Source organism: Acanthaster planci, linkage group LG21 (genome assembly GCF_054643075.1).
Source record: "Acanthaster planci isolate LZ-2023a linkage group LG21, COTS_SCS, whole genome shotgun sequence".
NCBI classification, from domain to species: Eukaryota; Metazoa; Echinodermata; class Asteroidea; order Valvatida; family Acanthasteridae; genus Acanthaster; species Acanthaster planci.
The window spans coordinates 10,002,772-10,023,587 of record NC_141797.1 but is presented as its reverse complement, the minus strand read 5'-3'; the positions used below and the strand labels follow the sequence as shown (position 1 = coordinate 10,023,587).

At 42.3% G+C, this 20,816-nt stretch overlaps 2 protein-coding genes across 3 annotated transcripts; one reads left to right on the top strand and one right to left on the bottom strand.

The window, feature by feature from the left end:
• Positions 1–23: 23 nt before the first annotated feature.
• On the top strand, positions 24–1,947 carry LOC110981165 (membrane progestin receptor gamma-B-like). Of its 2 annotated transcripts, none has more exons than XM_022238476.2 (2): positions 24–470; positions 894–1,947. In XM_022238476.2, exon 2 carries the CDS (start codon positions 902–904, stop codon positions 1,937–1,939), a length of 1,038 nt encoding a protein of 345 aa, XP_022094168.2. In that variant the 5' UTR covers positions 24–470; positions 894–901; the 3' UTR covers positions 1,940–1,947. The 2 variants fall into 2 exon arrangements, with proteins under 2 accessions (XP_022094168.2, XP_022094169.2); XM_022238477.2 differs by having other exon boundaries at positions 891–1,947.
• On the bottom strand, positions 1,937–20,808 carry LOC110981164 (DNA-directed RNA polymerase III subunit RPC2-like). Its single transcript, XM_022238475.2, has 26 exons — positions 20,621–20,808; positions 19,602–19,691; positions 19,332–19,396; positions 18,904–19,080; positions 17,771–17,980; positions 17,066–17,147; positions 16,353–16,502; positions 15,871–15,987; positions 15,243–15,380; positions 14,387–14,548; positions 13,758–13,868; positions 13,306–13,395; positions 12,679–12,995; positions 12,377–12,550; positions 11,833–11,960; positions 11,183–11,268; positions 10,388–10,511; positions 9,461–9,619; positions 9,037–9,157; positions 8,437–8,580; positions 8,129–8,195; positions 6,393–6,498; positions 5,860–5,956; positions 5,502–5,639; positions 5,053–5,202; positions 1,937–4,614 (listed from the first exon to the last, which is right to left on the bottom strand). The coding sequence occupies exons 1-26, from the start codon at positions 20,771–20,773 to the stop codon at positions 4,485–4,487; spliced, it is 3,486 nt and encodes a 1,161-aa protein (XP_022094167.2). The 5' UTR covers positions 20,774–20,808; the 3' UTR covers positions 1,937–4,484.
• Between the last annotated feature and the right edge of the window lie 8 nt (positions 20,809–20,816).

The following is a 20,816-nucleotide window of genomic DNA, read 5'->3' as shown; positions in this document are numbered from 1 at the left end:
ACTGACTGGAAAGACTAGACAGATAAAGAGCTTGAACAGTGAGGCCTGACCTCTCTGTGAAAAAAAAAAGAGAGATTCTGTTGTGATCTGCTTGGTGACGGTTGGTACCAATTTTTTGGTGTATATTTTGTCATCAATAGCACAGCAAAGGTGGCCATGGAATATACAGCCGGCCCTATCGTAGACTATAGCACTATTGTGGTGCAGCGATCATGCATACTAGATGTCCCTGGGCTGTATAGGAAGCACAAGTGGAGTTGCCGGGTAACACCATAGTATAGTCAGTACCACAGAAAAGAATATAGGTGCACGTTGAGGCAAATAAAAATTCCCGTGCTGACATTGTTGGACGGACTTTGGCTGAAGTGTGGGCATTGTGGCTCTATTGAATTGCTTCTCAAGGCTGAATATTGGGCGGATTAGTTGGACATGCAGGGTACGCACATGCAACAAGCAGTACTCTAGATAAGGTAAGGGCCTTCATAACCGATGCATACATGTAACTTGATTTCACTTTAAAGGCTGGTTTGCTCCATAATTGGAAAGGCATTTATTTGGCCATGAATATTAAAGAGTATAGTGCATTTCAACTTTAGATTGTATTCACTTATAATAGCTTTGACAGATATTTTCAGCTTCTGAAAAATAAGTGCTTTAATTGACTTTGATCTTCGCATGGAATTCCTTGTGACAAAAAGTGAGTGGTACGTGGCTAACTTGAAAATAAATGCTTGAAAATAAAATCAAATTAATTTCACAGCAAGAAGTAACAAGATTTCATCAATTTTCCTGAGTGCCCTTAATTGGAAATTCTCATTTTAACTGCTCTTAACCTTGAATGCCCATTAGTTTGCAACATTTTTTAGGCATTGGTGTCTCTGACTTTTCAGCAGGTTACTAAATGTGCAGTGAAATGTGTGCCGCCAAGTTACAGCGTGCCGACCAAATTCCGGAGTCCTTCCGGGAACCATTCATCTTCAGTGGTTACCGATCCTGCCACAGCAGTGTCTCCTCCTGCATCCTCAGCGCCTTCAGTTGGAACAATGAAACCTTTAATTTCTGGACCCATTTCATCACCTTTCTCTACTTCAGTTGGATCTTCACCCAGTATCTGTGGCACGAGTTGCGATTTGACGTTGACCCGTTCACCTACCCGCTTCAGGTGTTTATAGCTTCGATATGTCTCTGCATGTTGGTCAGCTCCACTGCCCATCTCTTCAACTGCATATCAGAGCGAATCCACCACATCTGTTTCTTCTTTGACTACAGCGCCATCAGCATCTACGGTCTTGCTACCTGCTTAATGTACAACGTGTACATCTTTCCCCAAAGCTTGATGAACTCAGCCTATCACGAACTTTACTTTCCAATCAGCGTGGTCATCAGCCTTCTCTGTACTTTCTTAGCTTGTGCGGCTCGTCTTGTCAAATGGAAGATGTTGCGGATCTCAGCGTTCTCTACGCAATACCTTTTCTGCAGCTTTCCGCTGCTGTACCGCTGCGTGTTTTGCGAGGACCACGACTGTGATCATCCAGGGGCCATCCAGTTCCATGTTTATCAGTTCATCTTATGCACGGTCACTGTTCTCGTTTACGGTTCTCGCTTTCCGGAAGTCGTAGCACCCGGAAAGTTTGACATAGTCGGTCACAGTCACCAGTTTTTTCACATCTTCAGTAGCTTGGCAAACTACTGTCAACTGCGAGGGAATATCCTTGACATGCAACACAGACGTGATTACTTGCTGTCTGAGTTGCCAATGCCGACGCTCTTCAACACAGCAGGCATTGTGGTCGGGGTTCTGATGCTAAACCTCATCATCATCGGCATTTTCTCCAGTTTCATTTGGGAGAACATGGATTCGCGCAAAGCCAAACAAAAGACGGGTATTTTGACCATCCTTTGGCAAAGTGGCAATAATAACATTTTGAAAGAAGAATAATTTGCAAACAACTTTTGAAAACCTTTTATTCAGATATATTTTTATAACATTTTCATATCGACACAAGTATTTCTTTACAATATGCATCCTTTTCTTTTGAAAAGATCTCTTCTGGAACTTTTCTGAAGTATATTTTGAAATATGCAATTTAACTCGTACCATTAAATTCTCAAATATTGAGCACAAGATGTCCTTCAGGCTAACAAGTCACAACTAGTTTTGTGTATGTTCCAGTCTGTTATAGGAAATATTTGGACCAGTAAAGAAGACTTTGGAGATGACTGGTGCAGTTCAGACTGTTGTGCTGAAATTCTTCTCATAGAACACACACTTTAATTCCCCATGTTTCAAAGATTCTACCTTCTATAGACTTTCCCGTGGTCCTTGCAGGGATTGAACTGAAATATTTGCTTAAATAATAGGCGTAGCCACGGGCATTCTAAACAGGAGTTTGTAGCTAGAGTTGAGGTCAAAGTATTCTCAGGAAGCTGCTTCAAGCACAATGCGGTGTGATACGGATCAATAAAAACTAGAATAGCGATGAAACGGGATGACCTTGTATTGGCTCTGCTGTATTGACCTACTAAAGCCTCTAAAGTGTATATCTATCCAACACTATAAAGCAGATTGTCCCGTAAACCCAGGACAACTGTTTACTATTTCATCATCACCAGACTGTGATGATAGAGTGGATACCAGTCCTTCTGTACCTTCTAATGAAAATACTACAGACCAAGGTGAGCTTCACATCTACAGTTTACACCGTGCATGTATTTAAATGACCCCCCCACAAAAAAAAACCCACCCTTGGCGAGGAACTATATGTGACCTGTCGCCACAAAATGAGCTGAAAGTCGGGATTTTCAAAAACTGAGATATTTGTATTTTTGAATTCAGCAGAAAAAGAGCTTTCCAGTGGTATGTACATGGAACACTTAGGGTAAGAGTACCAGGTGACAATGTGACTTTATTCTGGCAGCTTTGCATCTTTGGTTCCGGAATGTTTTCACTATTTCAGACCAGGCACGAATAATGCTGTCGTCAAAATTGCTGAGAAAATGACATTTTTAAGTATATGATCCTGCAAAATATTTGTAGTTCAATAGGAGATGGGTTACTCTTTTCAAATATTACAAACCCTCTGTCTGTCATTTTATCGTAACAGGTCACATATATTTTACTGTTTTTGGTTCTTAACAAAAATGAAAACAGGTCGTTCTATAACTTCACGGCCCAAAAGTGTGACATTTTGGGGTCCCTGTTACACCTGTCCTGTGTAATTTGATGTGAAAATATCACTGAAATTGATTTCAAACTATTTCTATTTGTTTGGCAGGTAATCTGGATTAATTCATCACTCTTGGAAATGATAGAATGTGTTTTGAAGTTACCAAAATCATATGTCAGGTGTGACAGGAACATATAATAGTTGGACCCCTAATGACCAAAACCACCCCAAAAAGAGGAAAATAACTAAAAAAATGTAACAACCTGAACATTCAGGAATATCTGACAATACCGAATCGGTCTTAAATTCACAGGTTACGGCGACGGCAAAATTCTCACATCTCATTCTGCTTGGAAATACGCACATAAGGGTTTGTCTTCTAGGATGTTGACATGACATGAACATGGATACTGAAGCAGATTACCCTGCAGATTTCTGATGCACTGTCTATAAATTTTACGGTAATTGTAAATGGCTCATGCACCGAAATCAACCGTGAACAAAAGAGATTCGCAATACAATGTACCATCAGAAATTTGCCATCGGATCACTTTATGACTTCATGGATGATTTCCTATGCACAGGAAAGTTGTCAAACAGGTCAAGCAACGGTTTCATGAATTATTAATCGGCTATTGTTCACAATTTACAAGCATTAGCATTAGAACACTGGCCCATCTGGTTGTCTCATAAATAATTCTAAATTGTTCACTTGGGAGAAAAAAAGTAGTATTCTATAATTAGACTTTGGTTCACATCTGTGTACTGGGCTGTATAAAAAACTTGCTTCTGTAACGGAAGGCAACGAGCTTGGCCAAAAAAGACACTATTGTTTCAAATGACATTTTTGAGATAAATTCAATCCAGCAACAGCTCACAAGTTCCTTTCAAGTCTTAAGCAAATGAAAATACTCTTACTGTTTACTTGTACAGTCCAACAAATCAAAATTATCAAAATCTCTGAATGGCGTAACCAATAAGCAATTCGTGTCTGCTTTGTCAACCAATCGGAAATCATCCTGTCCCTGAGCAGTTCGACCAATCAGGAATCACCAAATCCCTGACTGATTCAGCCAATCAGCAAGTAGTCCTTCCACTGTGCAACCAATCAGGAATCCGCAAAGTTCATGCTTGGCCAATCGGCAAAGCTCCTCCAGGATCCAACCAAATGTTCTTCCATACTTCAGGTCATTGGTAGAAGTTATGAATGCGTGTTCCACAACATGCAGAAATCAAACAGTGAAACAAATACACAGGGCTTCCTGTTCAGACAGAGGTACTACCAAAGGAAGTTCAAATGAAGTGTACCTTACGGCGTCATTCACTGTACTTCTGGAGTTTGAGGCGAGGCACTATGTTCATGGATTGCAGTTCTTGGAAGAGCAGCTTACAGGCGTAAGGAATGCGTAGGGAAGATATACTACCTGACGATTTGCAGTAATGACACCTAGAAACCAAGCAAGGAACCGCAAGCGTCACAACGAGCAAAACCCTGTCGATTCACATCAGCCACTCAAATTCCTCACATCCTATTTATCCAAACTCGGCTGCGAATACATGATACTTGCAGCAATCTGGGTTTTTTTAACAAATACTCAACTTTTTCCATCAATTGAAAGCCCCAGCACTCAGTCCGCTTTGTCTAGATTCTCGGGGTTCATTTCAACTACGTAGTTTGGGGCCTGGCTGTTTCACACTGATCTGGATTGCAATCGGTAATCCCATGTTGGTTGACTGACACCAGAACTTGCCTAATGGAAGGAGCAAACCGGTTTTGGGATCACCGACCGCGATTCCGATCCTTGTGAAACGAACAGGCCCTCCGTACACTTGTCAGACTCGGAACAGGAACTTGACAAAATGGCGGCCACATGTATATGCTTACCATCCTGAGTATCCCAGAAGGCCACATTCCCCGCACACATCGACTTGGAACTGATCGCTGGATATCATCAGCCGCTCCAACAGCAGCATGCTGGCACCATAGCCAATCAGGCAGTCTCTTTCCATCTCGCCCAGTCTCAAGCCACCATCTCTGCGAAAATAAAACTACACCTTAAGTTTCCATTCAACAATTGGACTCTTCTTATTTCTCAAATTCATATCGTCTTCCAAACTCACATCCTAGGAGTGTCTGGTAACAGCCCTGGTAATTTGCATTGGGACGGAGCAAAAACTGAATTAAAAACCAAGAAAGAAACTCAAAAATGATCAGGGACAACTTTTTGGGGGATTGATTTATGAGGGAGCTATATACATAAGCCACTCCAATGCATATCATTATTCCACTGGGATTGCACAAAATGCTTCCAAAGAGCCCCAAAGCTAGCCTACCTGGATCTGCCTTCTGTTGGCTGTCTTGTCAACACAGCACGAGGTCCCTTGGCTCTAGCGTGCATCTTGTCCAGCACCATATGCTTCAGTTTCTGGTAGTACACAGGGCCAAAGTAGATATAAGCACTCAACGGCTCTCTGTCAAGACAAAGTAGAGATGATTATGGCCAAGTATGGACTGTGCACAAGAGCTCCCTCATTGGTGATGAAGAGGTAGGCTGGGCTGGCACTTTGCCATTGCTGCCATGCTTGTGCACTTCCTCTGAAATTCAAAGAGCTTTGTTGTTCCGTAACAGACAAAGCACTCTCATTAGCGCCCTCTTTCGTTCATGCTCCCAGCCTATAGTGACTAGCTTACCCTGTGATGCCCGACGTCAGGTAGTCTTTGCCTAGGTAGTTGAAGCCGTGACTGATCAGAACCTGTGAGACATCTTCCACTTTGTCCCCGCCGAAAGCTGCAAAGGGAATACATGAAAAAAAGTATTAAAAACTGACGAACTGTAACATGTCTTTTGTACAATCACGCTTGGCAGGGACACAAAATGACAGCCATAGGGAGGAGTCAATCCAATCTCTCGGTAAAACATTGGACGAGGACTTAACCTTTGACCCTATCCTATAGTTCTGCTCACCACAGAATTCTATACTATTGCAGTTTATGAAAAATGGTCGAGGGAAGCACAAAATCTGAGACAAGCCAAACGCAGCATACAAAATTCTAAAGGGTTGTCTCTTGAGGCGTGGCTAACTGGCACACTGTGATAGGTCAATTATGAGCTAACCAATCTTATCACATACCGTTTTTACTGAAACTCCACGCTAGCCCTTTGTTAGCCACAGAATCTTTGGTTTAGGGATGTCCGCACCCCCGCAAGATCAAACCTAACTTACCCGTTCCATAGTGGAACTTTCCCTTCAAGAGACCTGCTTTGCCAGCCAGTAACTCGATGAGTTTGCCCACGGTCATTCGAGATGGAAAACCATGGGGATTCATGATCTACAGGAAAAAACAGTCAATGTTCAACAGCATTATAAACTGAACACTTGTAAAGTCCTGGGCCCAAAAGTGCCAAAGACACGTGAAAACAAGAACAGCACATGCATTCGTCATCTGAGATAAGCAACGATTTAGGCAGCTGCGTTGCCATGGTGTGTTGCAATTACAAATCATTTTAATTAGAATGGCTGTACTTTGATGCTATTTGGATCTTTTGCGTCAGCCCGTTGATGACGTAACTTGATCAGATATGACTAAATGACCCTACACGCTGTATCTTGTCACACTGAGTAGCATACTGGATTTAACAACTGCCAGTGCAGTAGAAGAGACCTCTTAACGTGGTGACTGCTGACTCGTAACAGGTGAACCAGATTCTGCCACTACGACTTTACTCGTAGGAACTGAGAGGCTACTGTAATGTAAATTACGGGGGACATGTGGCCTAGTGGTTAGGGTTTGTAGCTTCTGGGCATAGGGTCGGGGGTTCGAATCCAGCTGGTGGCAGCATGTTGTGGCCCTGGGCAAATACCCCTATGTGCCTCTCTCCACCCAGGAGTAAATGGGTACCTGTGAGGGCCGACAGGAGGCATGTGGCCTAGTGGTTAGGGTTTGTAGCTTCTGATTATAGGGTCTGGGGTTTGAGTCCAGCTGGTGGCAGGATGTTGTGATCCTGGGCAAGTCACTTTACCCCTATGTGCCGCTCTCCACCCAGGAGCAAATAGGTTCCTGTGAGGGCAGATATGGTAGTTCAGCTGTTTGCGCCAAAATGGCAGGGCACCAGGCTAGTATACTCCCCAGGGAGCTGAGATGGTTTCAGGAATGTTCAGATGATGTGTGAGCCCAGTGAGCAGGAATAATTATAACAAGCACAAGGAGGCATTCCGTGATCTGCGCTTTATAAAAACTGACTATTATTAAATTGAAGACGCTGGCATCAGTGAGAACGCAACAAATTCCCTGCTGGCAGTGTGGAGGACGTACATCTGTAAAATACTCATGTTCAAACAGACACCTGAAAGGTACCTGTCAAATATGCGCACATGTGTACAATGCTTGGCAAATGGGATCACCCCTTTAAAGCTATGCACGGCAGTCAACGCGTTCAGATCATCACAAGACAACATACGACTTCCTGTCTGAAATTAAGTTACAAGCTATCCCAGTGTGTGGCAACGTGAGCATTCCTTTGTCACTGTTCACCCTGTTACTTGTGACTGGTCTTGTGATTGGTCTTGTGACTGGTCTTGTGATTGGTCTTGTGATTGGTCTTGTGACTGTTTCTATGATTGGTCTTGTGACTGGTCTTGTGACTGGTCTTGTGATTGGTCTTGTGACTGGTCTTGTGATTGGTCTTGTGATTGGTCTTGTGACTGTTTCTATGATTGGTCTTGTGACTGGTCTTGTGACTGGTCTTGTGACTGGTCTTGTGACTGTTTTTGTGACTGGTCTCGTGAATGGTTTTGTCTCTGGTCTTGTAAAAGAAATGTGATGGTCTCAACTACGACACTGACCACTGCTGCTGTTGTTGCAGTCGGCAGAGTTTCTAGCCATAATAACCTTAAGCGTCGGTTTTAATGTGCCAGCTCGGTACTCTAACAAAACCGGAGAAAATGGCTGATTTACTTACAATGTCAGGACACATCCCAAGGTCGTTGAATGGCATATCCTCTTGCTGCACTATCAGGCCACATACACTATCAAAAAAAGAAAAGAAGTAATTGAAACAGGGAGCCTTCAATCATCATGAAAGGGCAAGCTGAAGCTCTGGTTTGATGTATCATCCACTTTGGCATCCACACGAAAATGGATTAAAGTGCCAAATCTTTGACAGTTCCTACTGATAAATGTGAGATTTTTTTAAAGGTCTTTAACTCCAAACCAACTCTGGCGACTCGCGAGTCCTTTTGTTAATGATCAGGTCACATGTTCAAGTACCCTTTCTGTCCATGTCGACTGCTGAATTTATCTCCAATCTCTGGTCGTCTGGTCTGTCGCAGCAAGACTTTGATCAGGAAGGCTTCCTCTGGGTTGGAGGTGATCAGTACCTTCTCAATGTAGGAATCCTGCGCTCCTTTGTATCTGCAAGTCAAAAAAAAAAACTCTCAAGTGCATCTTGGGAGTTGGAATCCAGCTGGTGGCAGCAGGCTGTGATCTTGGGCAAGTCACTTCACCCCTGTGTGTCTCTCTCCACCCAGGAGCAAACGGATACCTGTGACGTGAGGGCAGATATGGCTATGTTGGGTCCTTTAAATTTGGCCGGTGCCTACACGTCCCAGGTAGCTATGGTTTCAGGAATGTTCAGTTATTGTGAGCCCAACGTGCAGGGAGAATGATAATATATCAGTGCCTTTGAATTTCAGCTGCATTATTCATGATTGCAAAGATGTATGTGTTGGAGGATAATCAAATCGCTGAGCAAACAGGCAATGTTTGATCAAAGTCATAACTTCAACTTCCTTTGCCATCATCACTGTGCTTTTCATGGAATCCTTGGAAATGACAACCACATACAACAGTGTGAAGAAAGAAGCTTACGTAATTGGTACGTCCCGGCATTCTGCTTGCTGTTCGCCGGTGGCGTTGCTAGGCAACGGGTTCATGGTGACAACGGGCATGGATTTGTTCAACAGAACTTGTTTGTTTTTCACTCGCTCCCCTGTTGTAAAGTAAGGAGAAAAAAATATCCAAAACGGAAACATACTTCAGTCCCTATCCAATGAAAAGCAATTCAAAGTGGAACAAAACATGGCCACTGACAAGTGTCAAGTGTGGGATTTCACGAAACAGTGCAAGGTGTGCAGAATTAATGGGAAGAAATAATTAACGAAATTGTTTTCAGAGTTGAGCATTACAGTTGGTATTCTGAAACTTCCTAGAACTGCCCAATATTTTTTGAAGATTTCCACACTTTTAGATTTCCAGCGCTGTGTTTGTACATGAAATTTGAATGTGAGAATACCTGGCGCACATATGCCGTCCATGTCCAACACTTCGTGTCTCCAAATTGGCTTCTTGGTGGCAGCATCCAACATCGGTCCCATCATACGATCAAAGGTCTGATTGGCGTAACGCTTCAGCGTACATTTCTGGTTGCGATAAACAAGGCAACGCCCAACACCTGCAAAGACACACGCACAAGACATCGAACAGTTTTATCATAAAAGTTGAATAATGCTGCAATTTCTATTGCTGAAGCACTTAAATTACCTCATACAAAAACCTGCAAGTTGAATGCCTTATATCACTGATTATCAAAGGTTCCGCTGTGACACTTTAATCCTAATAGTCCTTACTCTTTCACCAATTGAAGAAATAAAAACTGTCAGGGATTTTATCGGTAGTCTGAAAAGGATGTCACGTAGAACGATGTGCACCATATGCATATCAAAGATATTTACACTTTTTAGCATAAATGAAGTTACGGTGTGCAAGTCATGAAAGCGTACAGTACAAACTTTATGCAGCCTGAGAGATCAGAAAATTATGTCGAGTTCTGTAATATGCATACAATGCACATCGTTCTACATGACATCCTTTTCCGACTACCTATTTCACTGTCACCTGTGAAGTTGCATCTTTCACAGTTTCGACTTGTTTACACAATAAAGGATTAAGATGGAGCAGATAAAGAGAAATCCATGAAACATCCAACAGAGGGACTGTAACAACGACAACAATACAATATAGTGACCTTTTAGGGCTTCGAAGACCAAAAAACATGGCAGGAGTGTATTTTGCACTTGGTTTTACTGACTTCAAATGTGGAAAATCCTCAATGACTACACCCATTGGGGTAAAGCAGACAGTGTAGTTTATCTCTAAGATAAAGAAAGAAATATATCATGTCCCTCATCGATGCAGTCAACAGCCGGTAAATAATAACTACCTCTGTCTACAGACGCCTTGTTCAAGATGAGCGCATCTTCTATGTCGTAACCGCTGTAGCTCATGACTGCTATGATGGCGTTCTGGCCAGCGGGGATCTTATCAAAACCGATCAGATCAACGGTCTGAAAATGGACAAGGGCCCAAGAAAATTACAAATGCGACTCACTCCAAAGGGAGGCTGAAGGCTTCCTAGCTATAATCTGAAACAACGATAAATGTCAAACAATCGATCGATCAGGATTATCACCTGATCATGTTGGGCTATCAGTTGATCCAGTCTGAAATTTCTAACTTTACTTCCTGTTTTGAAACAATCTTCCACAACCTTGAAGTAGAAAAAAAGGCAACCAGCGGATAGCACAATTATCGACAAATCCTGCAATAGAATTGGCAAACCGCACAAAGATTGACCGATCACACAGATCGACTGATAGCACAGATCGACTGATTGCACAGATCAACTGACTCCACAGATCGACTGACTCCACAGATCAACTGACAGCACAGATCAAATGATTTAGCCCAACATCCACGTAAACAGTGCCAAGTTTACAACTTTCACTGCCTTTAACGACCAAAGGGTTAAAGATTTCATTTTGATAGTGCGGGTGGCTAGCAGCCTAAAGCACTCGCTTCTCACCACTGTGACTCAGGTTCGATTCCCAGCCGGGGGAATATATGAGTATAGTACAGTTATTTGTCAGTTTCCTCCAATGACACGAGGCTGTGGCCCGTTGCCTATGACCTGTGTCTTACTGTCACCTGTAGATGAGTGGTCTGGACAAGGGCCTACCTTTGATTTAACGAGGGGAGCCTGTGGGTAAGCCAACAGGTACATCAAGGTGTCGATGCGGTTGCGCTGGTTGTAGGCTATGGTTCCTGTCACAATATTGCAAACGAAGAGTTAAAAATCAAGATTCTACTACGACTAAATTCTGCATTCTGACCCATAGTTCAGTTCCACCACCCTGTAGCAAGGGGATCATCAAAGCACAAAGTCTTTTATGGACTGGGGTCTGAGGCCTATTTCAGGCCCCAGAAATATTATGGATTCATGGTGCTCAGTGGAGTGATCTGACATCTGAGGCAATATCTGACTACTTCATGCAATTCATAGGAACGTTTGGACACTGATGTCGAGTAAGACGCACTAAGCTGGCTAGTATAAGCTTTAGAATCAATCGACTTCCTTTCGGCGACAGAACAGTGGGAAGGGGAAGACAAATATCTCTCACTTTAAGAAGTCGTGGGTGGAGACATGCCTCCCACTGATTTGACACTCATGCCCCAAAGGAAAGTCCACACAAAAACCTGCATATTAGGACAGACATTCTCAGCCTGAGTGTACATTTCAGTGTCATGTATTGATCAACTTGCTGTCATACGGACTTTGTAGAAAGTCTTATATTCTAGACTCTACAATACGTAATTCTCTAGACTTACCCATCGCCTGCTTGCCCATGGCACACTGGTACGTGTTCCTGGGTGACTGGTTATGATGTGGGTAGGGGATAAGACCGGCGCACACACCTAGGATAGTGAAAGGCTCGATCTCTAGATGGGTGGTCTCGCTGCATTCGGAAAAACCCAAAATTGGTCAAATGCGATAGAAAGCATCACTGGGTGTGAAAAAAAGGAACCGCTTTTTCTTTTAAAATTTGTCAGAAAAAAATTTCTGGTCATTTTTTTTTCTAATCTCTGAGAAAATACTGGGAAAATTTTGAATGATCGTTACAAGATCGCCATAATTTGGAACAGGATCCAAACATGAATGCTCAGGTACTCGGGTGCTCGGTTCCAATCCATCATAGATTAAGAAGTGTTGATGACCTCCAAATATTTTACACAACTGGTTCTACTGTGTACTACCTCAATAAAACTTGGAATGCAGATCACATTCGAAGTTTTACAACATGGAATTTACGGTGATCTAAAATTCCAAATGGTAAGCAGCGCCATCAAACTGGGCCCTGAGCTGATTACAAACCTGGTGATGAAGGATTCATAAAGTGCTATCTGACAGTCGTTCTCTTCGTTGACGTCCAGGTATTCCACAAGACCATCTCGAAGGAAATCTTCAAAGCTGCGAAATCCTCGATTCAATTCTTGCATGTGCTGGTTTGTCACCTTGGGCTTCCCTTTTTCAACTATGATGTACGGTCTGTGTGATACACACCAGAAACAGATAATGTAATACGGCAAATTCACAATGCAGTGCGTCACAAAGAGGTTGCCATGGAGAAACCTTTTTACAGCCAGAACAATTTACTAGTAAAAACAAGCGCTCACCTGCACACGCGGCCACCGTCCGATGCTATGTAGATGGTCCGCTGGGAATGATTGGCAAAGATGGAGACAAACTCGTTGATGTAGCCCGCCCGTCTCATCATGCGGAACGTCCTGACGAGTCGGCCATGATTGCAGATGACGCCCAGGATGTTGCCGTTGAGGAAGACAAGGTAGGTGTGGGGGGAGCTGAGCTCCTCCCCCGAGAGCAGACTGATGTCCTCCACGCCGAGGTTGAAGGCCAACTGGACGATGGGCTGTTCCTCCATGTCCGTCGTGATGTGAGTCATGAGAGCCAAGTTCTTGACCAGCCCGCATGCCTAAAAAGGAAATGCACAAAACGGAGCAGAGTTGTGGTTGAGAACTTTTCCAGAACCAAGTTCCAGCTCAAGGCCCATACAAGCAACTAAATAGTTGCCACTTACACTTCAACTGAAGGAATGTTACAAATTTTAGAAAGAAACCTGAAACATGCTCACAGCTGTGATATGGGACTGAAGTTTTTTCGCCCACTTAAGAAGTGGTGTATTGTGTCCTTTGGGTCTAAAAAAAAAACCATGTCCCACAAAACAATAGTTAACAATTGTTCCATCTCCAATGCCTGGGAGTGTATCCCGTCATATATCTCACCTCTCCTTCTGGTGTGTCCGACGGACACAGCATACCCCACTGGGACGGCTGGAGCGATCGAGGACCGCTCACTTTTCTCGTCTTCTCAAACTACATTTCAACAGGACGAAGAACACAAGAGAATGAATTTTACTGAATGAGAAACGTTTAGAGTTTGCCCTGCTGTCCTTGTGATACACAACAGACACTTTTAGAACTTGATACGCTTAACAGCAACGTTATCAAAAACACTTCTGCTGTTTTGCCATGAGTTTATAAGCATTCCCTGAAGAAAAAGTAATGTAACTTACAGGAAATGAAAATAAACTTTATACTTCAGTAGTGACCGTTGCTGGAAGCAAAGAACACCTTTTAAGGATGCTAAAAAGTTACCAATACCTCGGTGAAAGCTTTGGTCATTGAAATATACCGTAAGAACAACTTTGACTCGGGTGAATAAATAGGCGAGTTACCTGGCTCGATATGCGAGTCATCATTCCGAGACATGAGATGTAGGAGAGTCTGGAGAGCACTTGAGTCACACCAGCTCGGTCCATCTTGAATCGCTTGACTGACCAGTTACCCTGTAAAAATAACATAAACATTTCACGTGTTAACGCACTCACGTACAGTGCCAAGTACAAAGAATGTATTCCTTATTCTTGAATATCAAATAAGTGAACAATAGACCAATTGCGCCCGCTATTACAATCATGTGACCTGTAGTGAGTATCAACAGAGTGGGTATACAGTGAAGTTACGGTATAGTACCCACCGCATCAGTAGTCTGAGTACGGTACCTACCGTTGGCTTTATTTTTGGTCAGTGATGCTTATGAAACACTTTGCTTTTGGTGGACGCAAGGTTTGTTGATATTTAATACTCACTGTACATCACGTGACTTGGCGCGTGTAATCGGTCTATACATCCCAAGATGGTCCTTAAAGCTTTGTCACAATCTTTGCCCTACCCAAGATAATGAAAAACATCTCACTTGCTATCTCACTTGCGAATGCTGCGTGTGAAACACAGGTGTATTTCGTTACTCAATGTTTCACTAATGCTTGAGGGTTATCTAGTACCATATGACTGATCATCTCACCGATGATATGGCTGTTATCAGGCCGTTTGTAATCTGGTCTTGCCTCATGTGCTTGACGATGTCAAACTGCGCAGCCCGAGGCTTGGGTATGGTCTGGTCAGCAATCTTCTTCAATTCGTTGTTGAATTTCTTAAACAGATCTTCAAAGAGGAGTGCTATCAACTGAAAACAAGACCAGAAAGTTGTTATTTGAAAACCCAATTAAGCAGCAAACTTCATTTCAATAGGGGCGGCCAGGCAAATCTCATATCTGGAAGAGCTCACTTGAAATCACTTTACTATCCAGTTGGTAAGTGACTTTGTCATATATGAGCAGGTATTACTGATTACAACCTGTCATTGGGTGAACATCTAAGCTGCACGTTAACTTCCGGTTCCATGGTTCTACATTACTCTACGTACAACGGGCTTGGTGTAAACTGAGGTGACGCCACATTGCAAACCAGATTTAAGTCTAATTCAAAACTTTCTTCTACGGTGGAATTTAGGGTCGGAGAAATGAATAGTTCAAGTAGGTTTCGTATGAGACAGATGTAATTCAACCAGCACTGCACACAAGTTTGTGAGAAAGTTCAAAAGTTTGCCAAGGTGGGATTTGAACCTTCCACCAGCTGTTCACTAGTGAAGATATCTTCACAGCTCAACCATCCAGACTGTTGTAATCCGCCATCCTTCACCTTTCAACAAAGCAGCACACACCAAAATCGCTGATCAAGGAGGCCTAAATTTTAACGATAAGTTTTCTACTTCACAGGCACATTTTAATAAGCACTGTCAACTCAATTACACTGGTAAAATTTTATAAAACCCAAAGTGAAATTGACATCTCTGCAACAGAAAGTTGCTGCCCACTCACCTGACCGGCCATTTCAAGCCTCTTGTTGCCGTAGTAGTCTCTGTCGTCGACTTTGCAGTCGTCCCCCTGAGCTTGAATCACGCGACGGACCATCAGTGCCAGATAAATGCATTTAAGTTTGAAATTAAACTGAACCACCTGTAACACCGAAGCACATTGAACAAAATGCTGTTACTTCAGATAACCTCTTCGCATTACTCTTTATGTGAAAGTTATGCTCAAATATCAAACAAGGAAATCAGAAAGAAAGGAAATTAATAGTTGCAGGGGACTTGGAACAGCCTTTTTTAACCCTGTAATGGCACACGTGGGAAATCAGAAATGTCAGCTTATTCGTGAAAAAGTTGCAGGTACTCTATCTTGGTTCTGAAACAGTCGTAAGTCAAGTTTCGTCGCTGAAATGCCCATCTTATTTGTCATTTTCACAACAAAATGATGAAGAAATCTGCAAGAACAGTTTGGTATCAGAGTGATTTCATATCTGAATTGTCAAAATTAAAAGCAAATTCACACATAAATTTCAGGACCGAATAAGGATGGTCAATACAGCCTTGCTGTTTTAGCCGCGTTTTACTGCATGTATAAAAATATAGAGATAACCACGATGTAGCCAACTGGATGCACTTACAGGTACATGGGCTAACACTGTGGTCGCTAGAACCTCTCTGGCTTCATCTATCTTGCTTCTCTTTGAGCCTCCCCACATGCGTTTCTGTCTCATCTTACTCCCGATAAACTTCAGGGCCTGCCAAAAAAGAGAGACCATGAAATCTGCCATCACTGTGTGGTTTGAATAGCGCCAACAGTCCCATTGATACCTTTTGTATCATGCAGAATTCTGTGCCTTGACAAACCTTGACGGCCAGGGACGGAGATCAAAGCAGAGTTATTGACCTAAAAAAAAAACCAACTTACTTAAACTCTGATCTTAGGTAATATGTTACAGCTGTACACTGTACATTTCTACAGCGGCGGTACAAAAGCTTTCTGACATCAAGTCGTGATCTGGATTTGGCTAGGTTCTGTGAAAGACCCTTGGTATCCTGGTAGTCACCTCTCTGAAACACCGAGTCTGGATTGATGCGCTTGTCAGCCTAAATGGACCCTTACCTGCATCTGCGTAAATATCTGCAGTCGGTGACATTCCTCCAGGTTGGGTGCAAACGCTGCCATGGTGCTCTCCTCCACGCCGATGACTTGAACAATCTCCTGATCGCTCTCCATGCCCATGGCTTTGAAGACAGCCACGATGGGAATATCCTGACACACACCAAGACAGATTAATGACGGGTATGTCATAGTCCATGCGTTTTGGGGTGCTACATTCTGAAAATTCTTAAAATGAGGCATTTTTGTCACGTTATGAGGCACTTCAGATAAGTGAAAGAATTAGTTCTAAATTTTATCTTATGTGAAGCACAAAGTGAAAAAATATTTTTGGAAAATTGTCCACAGTACAGGGTGTAACATGTACTTTTTAATATGTGTTGTTTTCTCGGTCATATGTCAGCATGGTCAGTGTTAACTCAAATGTGCACTATGATGATCCATAATGCTCTGGAATAACACAATGAAGGGATGGCACTTCACATTTTATCACTGGTTCCTTGCCATATAAAAGGAACCATGACCAAGTACCAACTGCAAGGGGTCTATTGTTGTCTGTGGTCTATTGTGGTATGGTCCATGAAGTTTTTACACCCCAACAGGGGTAAATGGTACTAATGGCTTATGGCTGGGTATCATGGTCTCCTTGGAGGTGAAAACTGCCATGGAACACCCCACAGCAGGCAGCAATGGAGGTGTGGTAGAGATCGGCCCACCTCGGACATGGTGTTGTGCTTGAGGAAGTGACGTCCTTTCTTCAAGATGACGTTGGTTCGGCTCTTCTTCTCATGTGTGGAGCTGTAAAAAATAAGACAGGCCACGTGGAAAGTGTGGCGTAGTGACAATCAGGTTTGGTGGAATGAACTTATGAGGCATAACGATAATGTAGTAGCTGTGCCGAATACCCGCTTATCTGAATATTCAATCGATTATCAAATATTCAAATATTAGTTTCCAAACTTGAATATTCCAATGCAAAATTCATGAAAAGGAAGGGAGAATTTTCTTTTGTTTTAAATGAGAAAAATTGCACTATGGAGGCTTGTTTCAAGAACATTTAAATGAAAAGAAACAGAAATCTTACAATGATTCCAAAAGTAAATTATTCGTTAAAAAATTTAAATGGAATAAAAATTTTCAACAGGGCAAGAAGTACTGCTCGTCTCTTAAAGTTTGCTAACTTGTGGCTGGAGATACTTCTAGACGTGAGAAGCTATCACTGTGATTATAATGTACAATTGTTTTGGTTATTGCAACTGATTCTGTATATAGTTTGTTCATCACCAATCTGCCGCTTGGTCTGACCTAATCTTTGGATATTCGATCAAATTGAAGGTCAAATATTCGAATGGTGAGTTATTCGAATTGACTCAGCCCTACATAAATCCAAAAGAAACAGCCAAGTACTATCCCGTACATACCTGGTGACGCTGCACGTGACACTGCCTTTCTTGGTAGATTCTACGATCATCCTGTTTTTAGACAACTGCTCCTGGATCAAGATGACCTTCTCGACTCCCTTGCAGATGAAGTAGCCGCCGGGGTCCAGCGGACACTCATTCAGCTTGGCCAGTTCGGCTGGGCTCTTACCGGTCAAGACGCAGTTGGAACTCCTCAGCATAATCGGCATTCTGCAATGACAAAACCATGAGCATCCAGGTGACGTTGAGACAAAGACATTGGTTTATAGAGCCAACATTAACCCTAACATTCCTTAATCCTTCACCTGTTGGAGGACTGAGGAGTGTTTGGGTTAAGGCTACTGTCTATCAGTGTTGAAATCAAGACCATCATAAGACAATCACCAGGCGATTCACAAGACCAGACTCAAGATCAGACATAAGACAAGGCAGAAGATAAATTGACACAAGTCATAAGAGAGTGAACTCTGCCAAAGGAATGCACTCCTGGCCTTCTTTTTTAATAGCTTGTGACTTTAAAAGACCGTATTCACGGGAGACCCAATTTCAGTGGTATTCCTGAACACATTGTAGACATTGGAAACCCTCAATGGGATGATACCGGGCAATTTTTAGAAGCAGATGACCTGTTAATTTTCCACAAACTCAAACAAGAAAGAAATTGGTGGAAGCACAAAATGGATTTGGTGAATCCACTCCATGAAAAATGAAATAGCAAATTAAACGGGTGCACGTGCATTACTACCACTGGTTGGCAAGTGCGGCCGCCAACGCTGTTTGCAGTCTAGGAGAGCTGTTGTAACCATAACCTGGCATGTTGAAGCTCAATCAAAACCCTATTACAGCCTTTGTCCAATACTTCAGCACGTTTTTCTCAAAACCAAGTGAAGTTTTCAGTTTCCTGAGATTGGAAAGTAACTATTTCTTGTCTTTAAGTTTGGCACTCACGTCAAACTATACTAGTACAGAAATGGCATGTATGTGCTCATAGTGACGCGCACATGGAGATTTGTATTGTTACGTCATAGATATAAGCAACTTTGCCAACCAGTGGCAGTGATGCGCATGCACCTGCCTTATTTGAATATTTCATGGGAAAGGTCCATTGGAATTAGCTCTGAAGTTGGACACACCTGCCTATAGGCAAGTTGTTTCTGATGACTCGCTGCGATCCTCTGGTATACTCCACATCTACTGTGATAGGTGCGGAGTAAGTCATGTCTCTCAGACGGCACTCATGGGGCGATATTGGCTTGGTGATGTTGAAGCTCTCCTCCACATCTGGTGTTCCGACATAAATGTTAAGATACCTTGCAATAAAGAAAGTCATTTGTTATCTGTGAAGAGACTGAAGAAAGGTTGACTGTTTAGTTTTCACTTATTTAATGCTTCAAGAACTTTTAGGCAGAATGTGATAATTTGAGTTCATTTACATTACAATAAACTGTCCTTTTGAGGAAAACTCGGACACTCAACAATTCTACACAGTAGTTACAGAACCTAAGACTAGTTCTTACCCGTATGCATATACGAATCTTTAACATTACTACAAAGAACTTACTTCATGTAGAAATTGGGATCTGCGTCACTCACTATCTTTTCATTGGCTGACATGATCTTCTTGATCTAAAATCGTACATATTCAATCAACATTCATAAGTCGTCAAAATACAAAATACTCAGATTTAAAAATCTTAAGTTTTCAAACCAACACTGCCTTGTTTATCAAGCATGATTCCTATGGCATTGAGTATACTTTGAAATACTTGGTGGACTTTCAAAGGACTAAATTCCATCATTGGAAGAAACATAAAGTTTTCAATAATATTACCTCTACATTGATGAAGTAATTGAAGGAATCGATATGTTGTCTGACCAAACCTCGCACCTTCAGAAATGCAGGGAGGAGCTTCCATTTTTCCTGTAAAAAACAACGTAATCCCAAATACATGTATCCAACTGCAGGCAGGAGAGGCATGACTTCTGTATCTATCCACCGTGTACTTACCGCCAAAGATAAACGATTCTTGGAATAAGCTATTTTTCTCAGAATCTGATTAAACGTTGCCTTTTTTCCCGGTACCCTGTAGCTCCTCTCAGAAAGAGTACCAATACGGACACCACTTGACACTCTGTGCACAAACCCTATGAGACTGGTCTAACAAATTCTAAATGTTTTCTAAGTAATCAACTTGTTTTTTCCCTCCTAAAATGAACCTTTCTGGACATGGTTTTGCTTTCTGACGGCTAATAGGTCAATGTAGGGAACAATTACTGGCGTCCGTTTATGGGACTCTTTCCCACCCCTCGTTAAATTCAAATTTAAAAGTTTTGAAAATCTCAATTGCATTCAGCATTTTAGTCACCGAAGTAAGGCACAAAAATGGATGAAAATTTAAAGAAACTTTGAATTTAGGCATTTCAGTCAACATTCAAACTCATTTTTGTGCACAAAATAATCACAATTTACTCTGCATTGGAAACGTACATGTATTTGTGGTCTTGAGAAAAGATGTTTTTCAGGCAAAAGGCCTATTTCATGTGGTCATGATAGGCCTATATTTCTTAGGCCAAAACCTTGGGAAGCCCTGGCCCAATTTAAACTTCAGGAAATTGTGATGGCTGATTTTTCTTTCTGATAAGCACTAGTCATTGCACAATTACGCACTGGGCCTAACATCAGCATCAGCAACAATTTGACAAAAGTCCGATCCTATCCTGCATGATTTGACAATAAGCAGATACCCTGCCATGCCTGCTGTGCACAGCGTGCTAAGCATGTGACACAGTGTCACACATGTACATGTCAGACAGTGTTATGTAGCCTACATTGAGCATTGAGATCGTTACCTCAACTGTTTTGATGGGTGCCGACAGTTTTCTAATATCACCATCAACAGATGGGCTTTCCTGTGTATCTACGCCCATGCTGATATAATCTGTAATAAAGCGAGGGACGTGTTCAACTGTGCGCTGACATCTTGGAAATCTTCGAATAATCATCCACCTTCAACAAGTGGTGGCGCTGTTCTTCCACTGAGTATTC

Coding starts and splice junctions, on each gene's coding strand:
- LOC110981164 (XM_022238475.2), bottom strand. CDS start 20,773: ATGATTATTCGAAGATTTCCAAGATGTCAGCGCACAGTTGAACACGTC. Junction 13,396..13,757: donor TGACTCGCATATCGAGCCAG/GTAACTCGCCTA, acceptor GTTGAAATGTAG/TTTGAGAAGACGAGAAAAGT. Junction 9,620..10,387: donor CAAGGCGTCTGTAGACAGAG/GTAGTTATTATT, acceptor GTGTCTTTGCAG/GTGTTGGGCGTTGCCTTGTT.
- LOC110981165 (XM_022238476.2), top strand. CDS start 902: ATGTGCAGTGAAATGTGTGCCGCCAAGTTACAGCGTGCCGACCAAATT.